General features: G+C 44.0%; 1 protein-coding gene across 1 annotated transcript in view; it reads right to left on the reverse strand.

The window, feature by feature from the left end:
- Positions 1-1150: 1150 nt before the first annotated feature.
- LOC144598203 (calcium-activated chloride channel regulator 1-like) overlaps positions 1151-19600 on the reverse strand; it is a 34373-nt gene continuing 15923 nt past the window's right edge. Inside the window, exons 4-15 of the mRNA XM_078408091.1 lie at positions 19200-19350; positions 15057-15165; positions 13607-13772; positions 12376-12597; positions 11872-12096; positions 10684-10861; positions 8622-8728; positions 8078-8299; positions 7601-7862; positions 6539-6721; positions 3129-3356; positions 1151-2130 (exon numbers count right to left, since the gene is read on the reverse strand). Of these exons, the coding sequence (XP_078264217.1) occupies positions 1697-2130; positions 3129-3356; positions 6539-6721; positions 7601-7862; positions 8078-8299; positions 8622-8728; positions 10684-10861; positions 11872-12096; positions 12376-12597; positions 13607-13772; positions 15057-15165; positions 19200-19350 (2487 nt within the window). The 3' untranslated portion in view covers positions 1151-1696. The remainder of the gene's footprint in view (positions 2131-3128; positions 3357-6538; positions 6722-7600; positions 7863-8077; positions 8300-8621; positions 8729-10683; positions 10862-11871; positions 12097-12375; positions 12598-13606; positions 13773-15056; positions 15166-19199; positions 19351-19600) is intronic.

Genomic DNA, 19600 nt, shown 5'->3' on the forward strand with positions numbered 1-19600 from the left:
CCTTCTCCCCATACCCCCTGACTCCGCTATCCTTAAGAGCTCTATCTAGCTCTCTCTTGAATGCATTCAGAGAATTGGCCTCCACTGCCTTCTGAGGCAGAGAATTCCACAGATTCACAACTCTCTGACTGAAAAAGTTTTTCCTCATCTCAGTTCAAAATGGCCTACCCCTTATTCTTAAACTGTGGCCCCTTGTTCTGGACTCCCCCAACATTGGGAACATGTTTCCTGCCTCTAACGTGTCCAACCCCTTAATAATCTTATACGTTTCGATAAGATCTCCTCTCATCCTTCTACCAGGGTATCTCTAAGACCAGCGTTTCTTTATATTAGTGATCGAAACTTGGATGTATTTGCTTCACGACTGAATGATATATGACGTGGATTGCACTGGCATTCAAAAGATTGCTGGATAAGTATGTGAAATGAGAATCGCATGTCCCTTGGGCGAGGGTAGGGGAATGTAACCAGCCGGGTTGCTCTTGCAGAGAGTTGGCATAGAGTCAGGCCAAATACCCCCCTCCTTACAGGAATCTTCCTGGAATTCTGTGACGCCCCTGTACATTAAACTGACTGCAAGAAGAGAATCGTGGATTGAGTATGAATTCTCACAGGTTCCGCTGTTTCAAACTATGTACTGATAGGGTCATACCTCCATATAGCATGGAAACAGGACCTTCAGCCCAACTAGTCCATGCCAACCAAGCTGCCCCATCTACATGTCCCATTTGCCCACATTTGCCCCATATACCCTCTAAAATGTTCCTATCCATGTACTTGTCCAAATGTCTTTTAAATGTTATAGTACCCGTCTCATCTAATTCCTCTGCAGCTCGTTCCTCCCCACAGCCCTCTGTGCAAAAGATTTCCCCTCAGGTTCATATTAAATCTTGACTCTCTCACCTTAAACCTATGTCCTCTGATTGTTGATTCCCCTACCCTGGATAAAAGACTGCGCATTCACCCTATCTATTCCCCTCATGATTTTATACACCTCTGCAAGATCACCCCTCAGCCAAATGAGACATGCTTAGACGGAGCATCTTCGTGAATATGGATGAGTTGGACCAAAGGGCCTATTCCCGTACTGTATGACTCTATGTCACAAAAAGGAGACAATGTTTTCATTGCAAGGATATTTTTATCAGTGTACAGCAATGGAAATAGCCACAAAATTAGTCCGTTTTATAAATTCCACACGTAAAGAGATATAATTTTGTTCATGTGCAAATAAGTGAGACGTGTTGGTGCAAGCCTGGACTTCAGCATCCTGAAGAGTAACCAGCTCTTCAGGTTATGGAGACACAAGGAACTAGATCCCGATTTACAAATAATATAGTTCTGGATTAACTCAGTGGGTCAGGGAGCATCTCTGGCCAACATTGGATAGGTGACGATTTGGTTCAGGACCTTACTTAGTCTGAAGAAGGGTCCCAACCCAAAACGTCACCTATCCCTATCCTACAGAGATGCCGCCTGACCCATTGAGTTCCTCTAGCACTTTGTGTTATTCAAGTCAGTTTATACGCAGGAGAATGAAAGAATAGTCATGGATAACATTGGATAGGAAATCTCCCTTGTTGTGGTAATCTTTGGATAAGTAAATGGTTGAAGATGGAGCAAAAATTGGAAAATTCCCTTCGGATCTTCACCTTATTGCTCCCTTTCTAACCTATTCTGTAAAATTGAAAGCCAGCTAAATGGCTGGTAGTTCATTATAAACTATGCATTTATTACATTGTACACTCCCAGGAGCCCACTTATTATTTTTTCGGCGCACAATATAAACAATGATCCCAACAGTAAGACACACAATAACTGCGATCAATATTGGGAACCATATCTTCTGCTTTGCACAAATGCATGATTCGCTCTTCGACAAAGGCTCAAAGAAAGATGCCCTGGCTATGTTTGACATTTTAGAAGAAAGATTGCTTTCATCGTATGCATACACAGCAAAGTAGATCACTGCACCATTTTGCATGTTTGGATCCTCGGAGTAAATCGTCATCGTTTCCTTAGAACCGTAGGGTTGTGGAAATATGGCGTTCATATTAATCAACCGAGCTCTGCCAAAATAATCTCTTAGTTGCAGAAGTTTGTCACTCATTCTCATTTCGTAGCGAGATGCTAAAAAATAGGCATAAAGGAGATTGGATGTGATTTTTTTTAATACACAATTGGATAAAGCAGACAGTTACTATGGCTTTATGAAAAGAGGTCAAGAAAGTAGACAGGTTGTGAGGAACCTTCAATAAACATAGAGACACGGGGAACTGCAGGTGTTGGTTTACAAAAATAAACACAGTGCTGGAGTAACACAGCAGATCAGGTAGCATCTCTGGAGGACATGGTAAGACATGGATAGGCAACATTTCAGTCATCGTTTCAGGAACCCTTCTTCAGTCATGATGCCAAGACCAACTCTTATCTGCCTCTACATAATCCGTATCCCTCCATTCCTTGCATATCCATGTACCTACCAAAAGGTCTCTTAAATGCCATAATATGCATATGGCATTTTGGATCATATAATTTTATACAAATAACCGGTAGTTGAACCATCTTATCACCAACTGTAGAGTGGTCCAGACTTATCATCTACCTCTTTCTAGATGCTCGACCATCTTTAATCGGACTTTGCTGCACTTTATCTTGCACTAAACATTATTCCTGTTATCCTGTATCTGTACACTGTAATGGCTTGATTGTAATCATGTATAGTCTTGCCGCTGACTGGATAGCACGCAATTAAAAAAAGCTTTTCGTTGGACTTCGGTACACATGACAATAATAAACTGTAGTAAACTAAACTAGCCAAGTTGACTAAACTAGACTAATCAAAAACTCCTTTAGTTTTGTGCAATATTTTATATCAATTGTAATGTTTTATATAATAATAACTGTTGTCTTTACACTTGTAATAAATTTCTTAAAATATTTCTGTATTGTGCTGCTCTTTGTATTTGACTTAATTTAATCCACTGAAATGGCTTAACACTAAATTAATGTTTCTGGGACAATTACCACATGTCCCTGCTGTAATAAAAACTCGTCAGTCATTAGATCAATTCACACATCGAAAAAATAATTCCTTACAGGTAACTTATAATCACAGTCAGAATTACCTGATCCTTTGTCATAGTCTCCTCCCGGTGCGGTCCATTCTAGCGTAATTTTATTTTTAACTATTGTTGCCTGCAGATCTGTGATGGTAGATGGTGGAAAGTTAATAGGGCATGTCGCCGATTTAAGTGAAATCAACCCTCCTGCTTGAACCCTGGTGAACTCTCCTAATTCATCGTGTAGATCTTCCTCACTAATGTTGGATTGAAATGGATTTACCTCAATATTTCCTAAAAGGAAAGACAGTCATGCATTGCTTAAATCCTGCCTTCATAGGCTTAACTTCACTAACCAGTGCAAAGAACATTTACAAAGATGTTGCCGGGACTCAAGGGGCTGAATTACAGTGAGGTTGAGCGGGCAAGGACTTTATTCCTTGAATAGCAGGAGGCTGAGTGTGATCTTATCAAAGTGTATAAAATCATGGATTGGATAGGGTGAATGCACAGAAGGACACAAAGTGCTGAAGTACCTCGGGGTCAGGCATCATCTCTGGAGTACATGGTTAGGTGAGGTTCAGGTCACTCCTAATTGACATTCAGATCAGACACCTTATTGTCCCATATACACCTATCAGTCAAAACATTATGACCTGATGATCCAACACATTATGACCACCTGCCTAATATGCTGTTGGTCCTCCGTGTGCAGCCCCATATGCAGCAGGGTGCGATGCACTGTGTATTGTGACACATTCCACCCGTGACCACCATTAACATTTTCTGTGACTAGTTTACACCGAAGATAAACACAAAATGCTGGAGTAACTCAGCAGGTCAGGCAGCATCTCTGGAGAAAAGGAATAATGACGTTTTGGGTCAGGTTTCAGTCTGAAGAAGAGTCTCAACCCGAAATTCCTGTGGATTGGAGGATAGCAAATGTTATCCCACTTTTTAAGAAAGGAGGGAGAGAGAAAACGGGTAATTATAGACCAGTTAGTGTGACATCAGTGGTGGGGAAGATGCTGGAGTCAATTATAAAAGACGAAATTGCTGAGCATTTGGATAGCAGTAACAGGATCATTCCGAGTCAGCATGGATTTACGAAGGGGAAATCATGCTTGACAAATCTACTGGAATTTTTTGAGGATGTAACTAGGAAAATTGACGGGAGAGTCAGTGGATGTGGTGTAACTCGACTTTCAGAAAGCCTTCGACAAGGTCCCACATAGGAGATTAGTGGGCAAAATTAGGGCACATGGTATTGGGGGTAGGGTACTGACATGGATAGAAAATTGGTTGACAGACAGAAAGCAAAGAGTGGGGATAAATGGGTCCCTTTCGGAATGGCAGGCAGTGACCAGTGGGGTACCGCAAGGTTCTGTGCTGGGACCCCAGCTATTTACGATATACATTAATGACTTAGACGAAGGGATTAAAAGTACCATTAGCAAATTTGCAGATGATACTAAGCTGGGGGGTAGTGTGAATTGTGAGGAAGATACAATAAGGCTGCAGGGTGACTTGGACAGGTTGTGTGAGTGGGCGGATACATGGCAGATGCAGTTTAATGTAGATAAGTGTGAGGTTATTCACTTTGGAAGTAAGAATAGAAAGGCAGATTATTATCTGAATGGTGTCAAGTTAGGAGGAGGGGGAGTTCAACGAGATCTGGGTGTCCTAGTGCATCAGTCAATGAAAGGAAGCATGCAGGTAAAGCAGGCAGTGAAGAAAGCCAATGGAATGTTGGCCTTCATAACAAGAGGAGTTGAGTATAGGAGCAAAGAGGTCCTTCTACAGTTGTACCGGGCCCTGGCGAGACAGCACCCGGAGTACTGTGTGCAGTTTTGGTCTCCAAATTTGAGGAAGGATATTCTTGCTATGGAGGGCGTGCAGCGTAGGTTCACTAGGTTAATTCCCGGATTGGCGGGACTGTCGTATGTTGAAAGGCTGGAGCGATTGGGCTTGTATACACGGGAATTTAGAAGGATGAGGGGGGATCTTATTGAAACATATAAGATAATTAGGGGACTGGACACATTAGAGGCAGGAAACATGTTCCCAATGTTGGGGGAGTCCAGAACAAGGGGCCACAGTTTAAGAATAAGGGGTAGGCCATTTAGAACGGAGATGAGGAAGAACTTTTTCAGTCAGAGAGTGGTGAAGGTGTGGAATTCTCTGCCTCAGAAGGCAGTGGAGGCCAGTTCGTTGGATGCTTTCAAGAGAGAGCTGGATAGAGCTCTTAAGGATAGCGGAGTGAGGGGGTATGGGGAGAAGGCAGGAACGGGGTACTGATTGAGAGTGATCAGCCATGATCGCATTGAATGGCGGTGCTGGCTCGAAGGGCTGAATGGCCTACTCCTGCACCTATTGTCTATTGTCTATTGTCTATTGAAACGTCACCTATTCCTTTTCTCCAGAGATGCTGCCTGACCCGGTGAGTTACTCCAGCATTTTGTGTCTCCAGCATTTTGTGTCTATCTTTGGAGGACTGTGGACAGTTCTGGTCACCCTGCTACAGGAAGGATATTATTAAACTGGAAAGGGTGCAGAAATGATTTACCAGGATGTTATCAGGACTGGGAGGTTTGAGTTGTAAGGAGATGTTTGATAAACGGTGTCTTTTTTTCCTGGAGCATTGGCAGCTGAAGTGTGAACTTATGGAGGCTAATAAGATCCTGAAAGGTATAGATGAGGTGAAAAGTCACAGTTTTTTCCCCCAGAGGAGGGAAGACTGAAAATAGAGGTATAGTTTTAAGATGAGGGGGAAAGATTGAAAAGATTGAAAAATTTCTGCACGCTTTCCAGTTTAATAACATCCTTCCTGTAGCAGGGTGACCAGACCGCACCTGGAGTACTCTGTGCAGTTTTGGTCTCCAAATTTGAGGAAGGATATTCTTGCTATTGAGGGCGTGCAGCGTAGGTTTACTAGGTTAATTCTCGGAATGGCGGGACTGTCATATGTTGAAAGACTGGAGCGACTAGGTTTGTATACACTGGAATTTAGAAGAATGAGAGGAGATCTTATCGAAACGTATAAGATTATTAAGGGGTTGGACACGTTAGAGGCAGGAAACATGTTCCCAATTTTGGGGGAGTGCAGAACAAGGGGCAACAGTTTAAGAATAAGGGGTAGGCCATTTAGAACTGAGATGAGGAAAAACTTTTTCAGTCAGAGAGTTGTGAATCTGTGGAATTCTCTGCCTCAGAAGGCAGTGGAGGCCAATTCTCTGAATGCATTCAAGAGAGAGCTAGATAGCGGAGTCAGGGGGTATGAGGAGAAGGCAGGAACGGGGTACTGATTGAGAATGATCAGCCATGATCACATTGAATGGCGGTGCTGGCTCGAAGGGCCGAATGGCCTCCTCCTGCACCTATTGTCTATTGTCTATTGTCTAAGTGCCTGTTTCTCTGCCGTGTAGCTCATTGACTGTATTAGCGATTCCACCTCTATTTTGCTGAATCTTCATTACCATTCTCCACGTATTCTGGCAGGCACAGGGTCTGTCCTCCTCTTCTGTCCGTTACACTTGTCGTGCCTTTGATTCCCAGCACACGCACTTTAACGCTGTATCTTCCCTCTCCGTAATTTCCCTTTCCACGGAAGTCGATGAAATACTTTGAGTAAATCCCGTCATTCTTAACAATATCAGCGCCTGAAGGCACGGAAAGATAAATGAAAATGAAAGAAGTGTGTTCTAATAAGAGGCTTGATTGATATTCATGTGTCGTCTTTTCTTTGACAGGATAGCACACAATCAAAAGCATGTGACAATAATAACAAATTAAACTAAACTAAAAATCTAAATAAAGGCACAATAAATGATTGTTGATGAACGATGAAAGGAATATTAGTAATGCACTAGCATTAGCATTTACATGCTAAATGGTATAATGGAGGTTAATAACCTCACCATATGGATATTCAGTAATGACTAAGTAATATTTGCAAACCAAGACAGCTTCAAAACTTTCTTTGATTGTTGTGATACATTGGCCTTGATATTAATGCTTTGACAAAGTTCTTGCAATCTTCCATTTATTCTTTTTCTCAGAATGTGGTCATCACTGCCAAAGCTAACATCTGGCTTGCAGTTTGGAGACACAACATCGATGGATTAGACCAAGTAAGGATGTCCTTTCCTGCTGATCATTAGTGACCTGGATGGATCATGGATTTTTAAACAAGTAAACAAGGGTGGCACAGTGACGCAGCGGAAGAGCTGCTGCCTTACAGTCCCAGAGTCCCGGGTTCGATCCTGTCCTCGGATGCTGTCTGTACGGTTTCTACATACTCCCTGTAACCGCGTAGGTTTCCCCCGGGTGCTCCGGTTTCCTCCCACATTCCAAAGACGTACAGGTTTGTAGATTAATTGGGTTTGGTTAAACGGTAAATTGTCCCTAGTGTGCAGGATAGGGCTAGTGTATGGGCGGTCATTGGTCAGTACCGACCTGGTGGGCTGAAGGGCCTGTTTCCATGCTGTATCTCTATACTAAATTAAACTAAAACCAATGGATTGTTTAATGTATCCTACCTAAACCATCATCAGAAAGCTTCAGTTGAATTGGAGGATCAATGGGACGTTCAATAATAGCTGTCACGATCGCATTCAGGACTGGTAGAAATCCATGACTAACTTCCACATAGGAAATCATTGGGCTAGTGGAGTCCTTTTTGTTGATGTACCCGTTAACCTTGATTGGCGGAAGTTGTGCGTCTGCTGCTCGGGAAGTGACGATGATTGTTATAACCTGCTTGCCTCCAGTGTTCAGGATGCTGTAGAACCAGGTTCCTCTCTGGGAAACAAAGAGTCAGTGGTCAGTGTTATATTCACGAGGTATATAGGAGCTTCCTCAAGACAATTGCCCAAATGTTAATTATTATCTATGCTGACTGAATTGATCTCAGCAAAGACTCTAAATTTCAACAAACTCAACAAGTTAGGCAGCATCTGTGAAGAGTGGAACAGAGTTAACATTTCAGACATGATAGCAAATGGTTTGTTCCATACCTGTGCAGTGCCATTAATCTTAAGACGAGCTGATTTTGCAGACTGATCTATCTTAAAGTAAACGTTATTATAAATGTTTCCATTGGGGTCGCGTACAGACATCGTCGGATTCACTGACTCCCAGTTCGCCACGAAAATTGTATCGTTCCCAATAGTCTTGTCGATAACAACTGTACCATTCAACCACCTATTGCTCTCAATGCTTGTTCCTGAACTTTCAAGCTGGAACCAAGGGAACAAAATCATTATTTTACTGTAATACAATCACTTAGTGACAATACAAGGGCTTATGTCGTAGGTCCCCAGCAAAGTTTTGTGGATGAACATCATAAGGTCAGGACTGAGTTGCAGGCCAAGTCAATGGGTATTTTTAAGGCAGTGATTGACCGATTCTCGATTAGTACGGGGTGTCATGGGTTATGAGGAGAAGGCAGGAGAATAGGGTTGAGAGGGTGAGATAGATCAGCCATGACTGAATGACAGAGTAGACTTGATGGGCCGAATGGCCTATTTCTAGTCCTACAACTTAGGAAGGTAATCAAACCTGAAAGGACTGCTGGCTGCTGTCACCACTTCCTGATGTTAATCCAGTGAATGAATCAATTAATCCATTGACAGTCAGGTTATCAGTTGCTGCAAACTGTAAGCCTCCTGCAGAAGGAAAATGGCAAATTTTATGATTGACTTGGCTAATATCCATGACCGATCCTGATTAAGAAGCTAAGTAAACTCTATGAAATGCAGCCAATGTGGCCAGACATGTCCAAGGCCAAGAGAGTCTAATTGCCACATGCATTGGGAACAAAACAATGGGAAACGTACTTGCTGCAGTTTTACAGACATTCACTCAGAGGCTGGCTATTCACTCAGAGGGTGGTGGGTATGTGGAACAAGCTGACAGAAGAGGGAGTTGAGGCAGGTACTATAATAACATTTAAAAGATACTTGGACAGGTACATGATTAGGAAAAATTTAACGTAGAACATAGAAGAGTACAGCATAGGAACAGGCCCTCCGGCCCACAATGTTTGTGCTGAACATGATGTCTACCTGAACTGATCTCATTTGCCTGCACATGATCCATATCCCTGCACTTCCTGCACTTCACGTGCCTATCTAACAGCCTCTAAAACACCACTATTTTATTTGCTTCCGCCACAACCCCTGGCAGTGCGTTCCAGGCCTCCACCATCCTCTGTGTAAAGAACTTGTCCTGCACATCTCCACTAAACTTTCCTCATCTTTCCTGTTAGCTATGCCTTCCTGTGTTGGACACCTCTACCCTGGGAAAAGGTTCTGAATGTTCACTGTGCCTCTCATAACTTGATATACTTCTATCAGGAGGTCTCCCCTCCGCCTCCGACGTCTCAGAGAAAACAATTCAAATCTATCAGTCACCCTGTTGCTGAAACCCTCCAATTCAGGCAGCATTCTGGTAAACCTCCTCTGCATCTCCTCTCCTCTTTGGAAGGATACGGGCAAAATGCAGGAAAATGGGACTATGGCGGCACGGTGGCGCAGTAGTAGAGTTGCTGCCTTACAGCGAATGTAGCGCCGGAGACACAGGTTCGACGGGCGCCGTCTGTACGGAGTTTGTACTTTCTCCCCGTGACCTGCGTGGGTTTTCCCCGAGATCTTCGGTTTCCTCCCACACTCCAAAGACGTACAGGTATGTAGGTTAATTGACTGGGTAAATGTAAAAATTGTTCCTAGTGTGTGTAGGATAGTGTTAATGTGCGGGGATCACTGTGCGGTGCGACTCGGTGGGCCGAAGGGCCTGTTTCCACGCTATATCTCTAAAAATATATATATATTAGATGGGGCATCTGGGTCAGCATGGACGAATTGAGCTGAAAGGCCTGTTTCCATACTATACCACTCCACGACTCTGCTAATGCAACAAGACTCATTAACCCAACAACCGTACTACTATCTTAATCCAACTTGGACAAAAATAGCTCACCCCTTTAATCCTGACTAACCTTGCTCTGGGTGATGCGACCAACATGAATAGATTGGAGGTGTTGGATCTAAAATGGCAAACAGGTGTATGTGTCGTAGTTGGCACTATCCACAACCTAACAGGATTTTTTTGGCAAAGCGTGTGCCCAGAATCCATAAGGGCAGAATTTTATAGGGGCGGCAAAGTGGCGCAGAGATAGAGTTGCTGCCTTACAATGCCAGAGACCAGGATTCGATCTTGATTCAGGTGCTGTCTGTACAGAGTTTGTACGTTCTCCCCATGACCACATGGGTTTTCTCTAGGTGCTCCAGTTTCCTCCCACACTCCAAATACGTACAGCTTTGTAGGTTAATTGGCTTTGGTAAAATTATAAGTTGTCCCTAGTGTGTAGGATAGCGCTAGTGTGTGGGGTGTACGGTGAAAATTGCTCCTAGTGTGTAGAGTAAAACTAGTGTACGGGTGATCGCTGGTCGGCACGGACTCAGTCGGCTGCAGGGCCTGTTTCCGCGTTGTGTCTCTAAAATCTAAAATTAAAATCTATACTCATGAGGCAGAAAATGACCATTAGTCTTCTCTGTCTTTCAGTGGGATAATCGTTATCCTAACACAATATATTCAGCCACTTCCCTTGAGTACCAGTTACCTGTCATAGATGAGAGCTCTTCTAGCTCTTCAGCTGCATCTGGCCCGAATGCAATAGTGTGGATTACAGCTCCACTTCGTCTCACTTCCGGGAAGCAACTGCGTATGTTGTAATCTATTCCATCAGTCAGTAAAATGATTTCATCCCCCATCGTGGCCCTATCATCTCCACGGAGTACCTGCAACAATGAATTATCAACATGGAGAAATAATGCAACGTTTAACTTGCAAGTCGAATCGGTAGTAAGGAAGGCAAATGCAATGGTAGCATTTATTTTGAGGGGGCGGCACGGTGGCGTAGCGGTGGAGCTACTGCCTTACAGCGCCAGAGACCCAGGTTTGATCCTGACCAGGGTGGGTTTTCTCCGAGATCTTCGGTTTCATCCCATACACCCATGGCGTACAAGTTTGTGGGTTAATTGGCTTGGTGTAAATGTAAATTGTCCCCAATGTGCGTAGGGATCGCTGGTCAGTGCAGACTCGGTGGGCCGAAGGGCCAGTTTCCGCACTGAATCTTTAAACTAAACTAAAGGGTGAGAATACAAAAGCTGGGATATAATGCTGAGGCTTTATAAGGCATTGGTCAGACTGCATTTGGAGTATTGTGAGCAGTTTTGAGTCCCATATCTGAGTAAGAAAGTGTTGGTGCTGGAGAGGGTCCACAGGAGGTTTACGAGAATGATCCCAGGAATGGTTGGGTTAATATATGATGAGCGTTTGAAGGCACTGGGCCTGTACTCGCTGGAGTTTAGAAGGATGAGCGGGGACCTCATTGAAATTTACCGAATAGTGAAAGGCTTGGATTGAGTGGATGTGGAGAGGATGTTTCCAATGGTGGGAGAGTCCAGGACCAAAGGCCGTAGCCACAGAATAAACGAAAGTACCTTTCGAAGGGCGATGAGGAGAAATGTATTTTGTCAGAGGGTGGTGAATCTGTGGAATTCATTGCCACAGAAGGCTGTGGAGGCCAAGTCAATGGATATTTTAAAGTCGGAGATTGACAGATTCTTGATTAGTACTGGTGTCAGGGGTTATGGGGAAAAGGCAGGAAAGTGGGGTTGAAATGGAATGGTTGGTCAGCTATGATTGAATGGAGTAGATTCAGTGGACGAATGGCCTAATTCTGCTCCTAGAACTTCTAAACTTTTGAATTAAAATTAATAGAATTGGGCAAACTTCACAGCCTTACCTCAAAGCCTGCCAGAATTCCTGCACAGATGTTTGTACCCCCATCAGCTGATGTTGGTAACAGCTTTACAAGGTCCTCCCGCACTTTATCGTTATCGATCCTTTTTAAACGTGTTTGAATTCTTGCATTGCTGCTAAAAGTGACAATTCCCGCACATGATCCGGTCTCAGTGATCTGCAGCAAGAATATCTCGGCTGCTTGTTGGAGCCTTCTGGTGCGATTCGCCTGTAGATCAAAAGGGCACCGATCAGTGTTCAGAAACAAAAAAACATGGCAGGGCCGCGGGGAATGTGTAGAAGGCAGAGTGATCTAGGAGTAGAGGTAAATAGTTCCCTGAACGTGGCATCACAGGAGGATAGGATGGTCAAGCGGGCTTTCGGTACATTAACCTTCATCAGTCAAAACCTTTCACTGTATTTCGGTGTATAGTACGATAATAAAGCATTGCCAATACTAACAGAGAATTCAGCAAAAAATCACGATGGAATATTGTAAAAACCTTACCGTCTCCATGCTTCCAGAGGTGTCAAGGACTAAGCAAAGCACTCGATCCTTGGCCTGAAGGAGCGTGAATGTTGGCTGAACCGAATCAATGTGGGCCGAGGAAATGTATGTGAAATCTTCCGACCTGCTGATCACGTCCCAAGTGCTCCTGTAATTGCACATTCTGTTCTGCATGTTGGGCGCTTCAGGATTGTGAGTCTTGATATCAGAGAATTTATCCACCTGAAAGTTTGCAGAAGCAGAACTGAGGTGAAAGAGGCTAGAACGGCTCAAAAAGCTCTGAACAATATGATGCTAAATGTAAAACTACAATATCTTGAGAATGGTACCCCAGCATGATGTTCTGGAATCCAGTCAAGACCATGGATCCTCCATTGAGTCCCCCCCCCCCCCCACCACCCGTCTCCCACTGCCCCCTCTCTCGCTCACTTTTCTCTCTTGTCCTTCTCTTTCAGCTCCTCTCTCCCTCTCCTTCTCTCCTTCCCTCTCTCACCCCCTTTTCTCTGTCTCTCTCTCTCTCTCTCCTACCCTCAGTCTCTCTCCCCTATCTCTCTCTCCCCCTCTCTCACCTCTCTCACTCTGTCCCTCAATCTCATCCCCCTCTCTCCCCCTTTTCTTTCTCTCTCTCTCTCTCTCTCTCTCTCTCTCTCTCTCTCTCTCTCTCTCTCTCTCTCTCTCTCTCTCTCTCTCTCTCTCTCTCTCTCTCTCTCTCTCTCTCTCTCTCTCTCTCTCTCTCTCTCTCTCTCTCTCTCTCTCTCTCTCTCTCTCTCTCTCTCTCTCTCTCTCTCTCTCTCTCTCTCTCTCTCTCTCTCTCTCTCTCTCTCTCATCCCCCCTACCCTCTGTTTCGCTCCCCCTGTTCCCCCCTCTCTCTCTCCCTCTCTCTCTCACCCCCCCTGTCTCTCTCCCCCCCCCTCTCCACCTTCTTTCTCTCCCGCTGCTCCCTGCTCTCTTTCTCCCCCTCTCTTTCTCCCCCCTCTCTCTCTCCCCCACCCTTTCCTTCTTCCCCCTCTGGCCCCCAACATTGGACCATGGACCAAAGGTCCACCAATGGACAGGAATCCAGTGGGTGGAATGAAAACTGACAGTCGGCCTCTCAAATCCATCAGTAAGTCCCCAGACTCAGCGCGTTCACTTAAGTCCTAATGAGTAGGTTTGGCAGCTCCATTTGGAGATGGCATCAACAACCAACGTAATCTGGGCAAACAATCAGCTTCCTGTGGTTTTACTAACATTCGGCAATCCCTGTAAGTACATTATTGAAGATGATGACATCTGATTTTTCTCTGGGAAGAATTGGCATTCTTTGTTTGGTAATCCTGTGCTTTCATCAGTGGTACATGAAGAACACACACTGCCCTTGCATTCAGCAGTCTTTCCTCTTATGCTGAGAGAACATCTGCAAGTCAAAATAATAATTAGAAACCTGCACTTTACAGTGTAGTCTTCAATTCTGATCAGTTGCCTGTAAATTGCCCCTAATATATGTAGGATAGTGCTCGTGGTAGGCATGGACCGGTGGGCCGAAGGGCCTGTTTCCCCACTGTATCACTAAACTAAACTAAATTTAGTTTAGTTTAGAGGTCACAACACCAGGTGGCGCCACCAGCACTGGCTGCCTCGCCAACCGTCTGACCGTCCTTTCTTCTGTCTTTGTTGATTTAAGTATGTGTTGAAAGTACGTTTTAGTGTTCCTTGGTTTGTTTTATGTGGTGGGTGGGGGGAGGGAGTTGGGGGAAACTTTTTTTTCAATCTCTTACCTCGACGGAGATGTGATTTTTCTCCATATCGTATCTCCGTCTCCACTACGGCTTAACATCGAGGAGTTGGCGGCATTTCCTGGAGTCCAGCCCGGCGCATCGTGCCGCTGGCGCGGCGTGGACTTTAACATCGTGGAGCTGCCATCCTTTGCCGAGGAACGACTATGGAGAGCTCCAACCGCGGGGCCTGTGGACTTTAACACCATGAAGCCCGCGGTCTCTGGTAAGCCGACTCGGGAGCTCCATGCCGCGGAGAGTATTTCAACCGTCCCGACAGGAGTTTTGATCATCCCGATGCGAGGGCTTCGGACAGTCGGCAGCAGCGACTGCGGACGGCTCAACATCCTCGACCGTGGGTGAGCAAAGGGGAAGTTGATTGAACTTTATTGCCTTCCATCACAGTGAGGTATGTGGAATCCGCTGTGGTCGGTGTTTATGTTACATTTTATTTTATGTGGCTGTGTGTCTTGTTGCTTTTCACTTAATATGGCTGTATGTTAACTCAAAATTCACTGTACCTTAATTGGTAAATGTGCCAATAAATTGATCTTGAAATCTTGAAATTAAACAACCCCTGGCATTTTGTTGCAGAAACACACCACCCTCTATATAAAAACGTTTGCCTCAAACCTCTCCTTTAAACTTTGCCCCTCACATTTTAAAGCTATGTGCTCTAGTCTTTAATATTTCTACTCTGGGGAAAAGGTGTTGACTGTCCACTCTATTTATGCCTCTTATAATTTTATATACTTCTACCAGGTCTCCCCTCAACCACCAGAGTTCCAGAGAAAACAATCTAAGGTGCAGCAAATACTAAGGCACTAAATCATTGGAAGTTGCTGTGGAAATCTAATTCCTTCCCTTTTTCTTTCAATTGGAAATCCCAACGAGCAATTAAGATCATGCACTCAGCTTTGCCATACCTTGTTGCTTCAGTGGTTTCGCTGTCAGATATGTAAAATGGAACCGCATCATTACATTCGTCAAACAAACCCCAGCGAAGATGGGCCCATTCATGAACAAATACCCTACCTGTGAAAAAGAATTATTTTTACAATGGTGAATTCAGTTCTTTCGCATTCTCAGAGGTCCAAATAGCAACCAAGAGCATCTCAGTCAGTCTGGTTAGGGATCTATGCACCCACATCTACTTGTGTAGAATTTGCCCAGGAAGCCACACATATAACATATAACATATAACAACTACAGCATGGAAACAGGCCTGTCCGGCCCTACCAGTCCACGCCGACCATTCTCCCTGACCTAGTCTCATCTACCTGCACTCAGACCATAACCCTCCAATCCCCTCCTATCCATATACCTATCCAATTTACTCTTAAATAATAAAATCGAGCCAGCCTCCACCACTTCCACCGGAAGCCCATTCCATACAGCCACAACCCTCTGAGTAAAGAAGTTCCCCCACATGTTACCCCTAAACCTTTGTCCCTCAATTCTGAAGCTATGTCCCCTTGTTGGAATCTTCCCCACTCTCAAAGGGAAAAGCCTACCCACGTCAACTCTGTCCGTCCCTCTCAAAATTTAAAAAACCTCTATCAAGTCCCCCCTCAACCTTCTACGCTCCAAAGAATAAAGACCCAACCTGTTCAACCTCTCTCTGTAGCCTAAGTGCTGAAACCCAGGCAACATTCTAGTAAATCTCCTCTGTACCCTCTCCATTTTGTCGACATCCTTCCTATAATTTGGCGACCAGAACTGCACACCATACTCCAGATTTGGCCTCACCAATGCCCTGTACAATTTCAACATTACATCCCAACATATATACTCGATGCTCTGATTTATAAAGGCAAGCATACCAAACGCCTTCTTCACCACCCTATCCACATGAGATTCCACCTTCAGGGAACAATGCACAGTTATTCCCAGATCCCTCTGTTCCACTGCATTCCTCAATTCCCTACCATTTACCCTGTACGTCCTATTTTGATTTGTCCTACCAAAATGCAGCACCTCACACTTATCAGCATTAAACTCCATCTGCCATCTTTCAGCCCACCCTTCCAAAAGGCCCAAGTCTCTCTGTAGACTTTGAAAATCTACCTCACTATCAACTACTCCACCTATCTTAGTATCATCTGCATATTTACTAATCCAATTTGCCACACCATCATCCAGATCATTAATGTAAATGACAAACAACAGTGGACCCAACACAGATCCTTGGGGCACTCCACTAGACACTGGCCTCCAACCTGACATACAATTGTCAACCGTTACCCTCTGGTATCTCCCATTCAGCCATTGTTGAATCCATCTTGCAACCTCACTATTAATACCCAACGATTTAACCTTCTTAATCAACCTTCCATGTGGAACCTTGTCAAATGCCTTACTGAAGTCCATATAGACAACATCCACAGCCTTGCCCTTATCAATTTCCCTGGTAACCTCTTCAAAAAATTCAAGAAGATTAGTCAAACATGACCTTCCAGGCACAAATCCATGTTGACTGTTTCTAATCAGGCCTTGATTATCCAAATAATTATATATATTGTCCCTAAGTATCTTTTCCATTAATTTTCCCACCACAGACGTCAAACTAATAGGTCTATAATTGCTAGGTTTACTTTTAGAACCTTTTTTAAACAAAGGCACAACATGCGCAATGCGCCAATCTTCCGGCACCATCCCTGTTTCTAATGACGTTTGAAATATTTCCGTCATAGGGGAAGGAAGAAGTATACAATGAAGGGACAATAGGTGGAGCAGCGGTAGAGTTGCTGCCTTTAAACAACAGAAACCTGGGTTTGATCCTGACCACTGGTGCTATCTCTACAGAGTTTGTACGTTCTCCCCGTGACCTACGTGGGTTTTCTCCGGGATCTCCGGTTTCCTCCCACACTCGAAGAACGTACAGTTTTGTAGGTTAATTGGCTTGGTAAAATTGGAAATTGTCCCAAGTGTGTGTAGGCTAACGTTAGTGTGTGGGGATTAATGGTCGGCGCGGATTCGGTGGGCTATAGGGCCTGTTTCCGCACTGTATCTCTAAACTAAACTAAAACTAAAGTTGTTAAATGATACATTTGGGTCTTTGACAAAATATTATGTTACCACAATTTAGTTTTAAGCAGCACATGCAATACATGAAATAGCAGTGCAAATTAATGTAATGTAATTCACCTTTCGGACAGTAAATGGAGGTCATTTTGTCATTTAGAATGAAGTTTGGTGTGAAGTGAATGTACCGTCCCTTCTCGCCACACCCGCCATACTGCAGGGTGTATGGAGTATCTCCTTGTTTAAGGTATGGTTCAGCAATGATTACACTCGCCTAGGAATTGCACATTCCTGGGTGAAAGTCATAGAAAACATGGAAACATAGAAAATAGGTGCAGGTGGAGGCCATTTGGCCCTTCGAGCTAGCCCCGCCATTCATTGAGATCATGGCTGATCATCTACAGTCAGCAACCCGTGCCTGCCTTATCCCCATATCACTTGATTCCGCTAGCCCCTAGAGCTCTGTCTAGGGGCTGTCCCACTTAGCCGATTTTCTTGGCGACTGCCGGCGACTATCAAAGTTGTAGCAGTTCGCCGAAATTTTTTTTTACCCGACGACAATGACCACGACAATGCCGAGTCAGGTCGAGATTACACCGTCTTCGGAAACATCGCAAAATTCCCACACTGTCAATGCTTCTCCAGCGTCCTGATTTTCGCTGAAATCACTGACAAGTCGGTAAGTACTTGAGAGTTTTGAACTATAACACCTTGTATAGTGGTGTTAAAGTTCAAACATACTATGTATGCATAGTATACCAAGCTTCACTGTAACAAGGTATAAACTGGATTTACTTCCAGTTTACTAATAGCTGTATTAAAAAAAAATGAAAAAAAGTGGTTATGTGGATTTTTGTGAAAAATGTGTGGGCATTCTTTGAAAATGTAAGGGGGATGCATATCTGGTTTCTGGGTTGCATATCTGGGTTTGGAGCCCACTTTAAATATAATGGCTGATGGCCATAAACATCGCGAAAATTCCCACGCTTACCTGACCGTCAAACTGTCGCCTCCAATCTACCTGTCAAATGTCCTGACGGTAACTAAATTGGCTAAACACAAGCATTTTATGGTATTTTGAAATTACTTTACTTATTTTAATATTATGTGCTTCTAAATGCATCTGCGACAACCTAACAAACCTGGGGACAGCATGCGACAGTGCCCGCAATAAGCAACGATACCTGCCGACAAGCCAGCTGTCGCTAAGAACTTTCAAACCGAATGATTTCTCAGCAACGTGCCGAGATCCACTACGATTTTTGGAAGACTCCTCACGATCATGCCCGCGACACCACGGTAAACTGTTGGCGACAGCTTAGTCGCCGGCAGTCGCCTTAAAATCGCCTAAGTGAGACAAGCCCTTTCTCTCTTTTAAATTAATCCAGTGAAATGGCCTCTACTGCCTTCTGTGGCAGTGAATTCCACAAATTCACAACTCTCTGGGTGAAAAGATTTTTTCTCATCTCAGTTTAAAATGGCCTCCCCTTTATTCTTAGACTGTGGCCCTTGGTTCTGGAAGTCCCTCCATACAAACAGAAAACACTGCCAAGAGGGGAACTCAAGAGCATTTAATTGTCAGTTGTACTGAAACATAAATAAAACAAAAACAATATTCGTACAAAACAAAGCAAACGGGGAACCAGGACAGTTCATAGTTTGTTGCTTTTGGCTTATTTTGTGAATTTCTTACTACCTTGCTGCCAAGTCCTTAACAATTGATTAAAGCGCTTCTCTACTGTTGGATTGGTATATGGTTTCCTGTTTTCTCGAGCCCTCTTTTGAATAGCAGGTTCATGTCTGCTACCATGCAAATAATGAAAGATATTTTATAATTTTTGGAACACTCCCACACTCTTTACACCCATCGCTTTGTGAAACATGGTGGGACAGTCAACCCCTAACTTTTAGTTGTGATTTTCAATGGGCTTTAGATCTGCAATCATATCATTGAAGCTTGAAGAGCTGAATAGCCTACACGTGCTCCTACGTCGCGTCGTGAATACACATGCTGCAGCAGTGCAAGGTTTTTCAAAATAATTTACCTTTTGGACCATAAACTGAGGTCATTTTATCGTTTAGAATGAACTTTGGGGTGAAATGAATGTACCGGCCCATCTCGCCACATCCGCCATACTGCAGGGTGTACGGTGCATCTTTATGTTTAAGGTATGGTTCAGCAATGATCACATCAGCCTATGAAAGAAAATTGAATGTTTCCATGGGAAAATCATTGCACATTAAAAAAAGCACTGCCAAGAGCAGAATTGTAGATGGACTAGGTCTGAGACTTTTGTACAAAAATGCCAACATTTTCAGAAATGTCTGCCTTGCTCCTCTTTCCATTCATCATTGCTCTGATTCACCTTTCCCCTAACATTCCACCTCTCAATATTTATGGATCTTAGAACTAACTCTCACATACTGCTGGACATCTTTCTTCTTT

The sequence above is a fragment of the Rhinoraja longicauda genome, chromosome 11 (genome assembly GCF_053455715.1).
Source record: "Rhinoraja longicauda isolate Sanriku21f chromosome 11, sRhiLon1.1, whole genome shotgun sequence".
Taxonomy (NCBI): domain Eukaryota; kingdom Metazoa; phylum Chordata; class Chondrichthyes; order Rajiformes; family Arhynchobatidae; genus Rhinoraja; species Rhinoraja longicauda.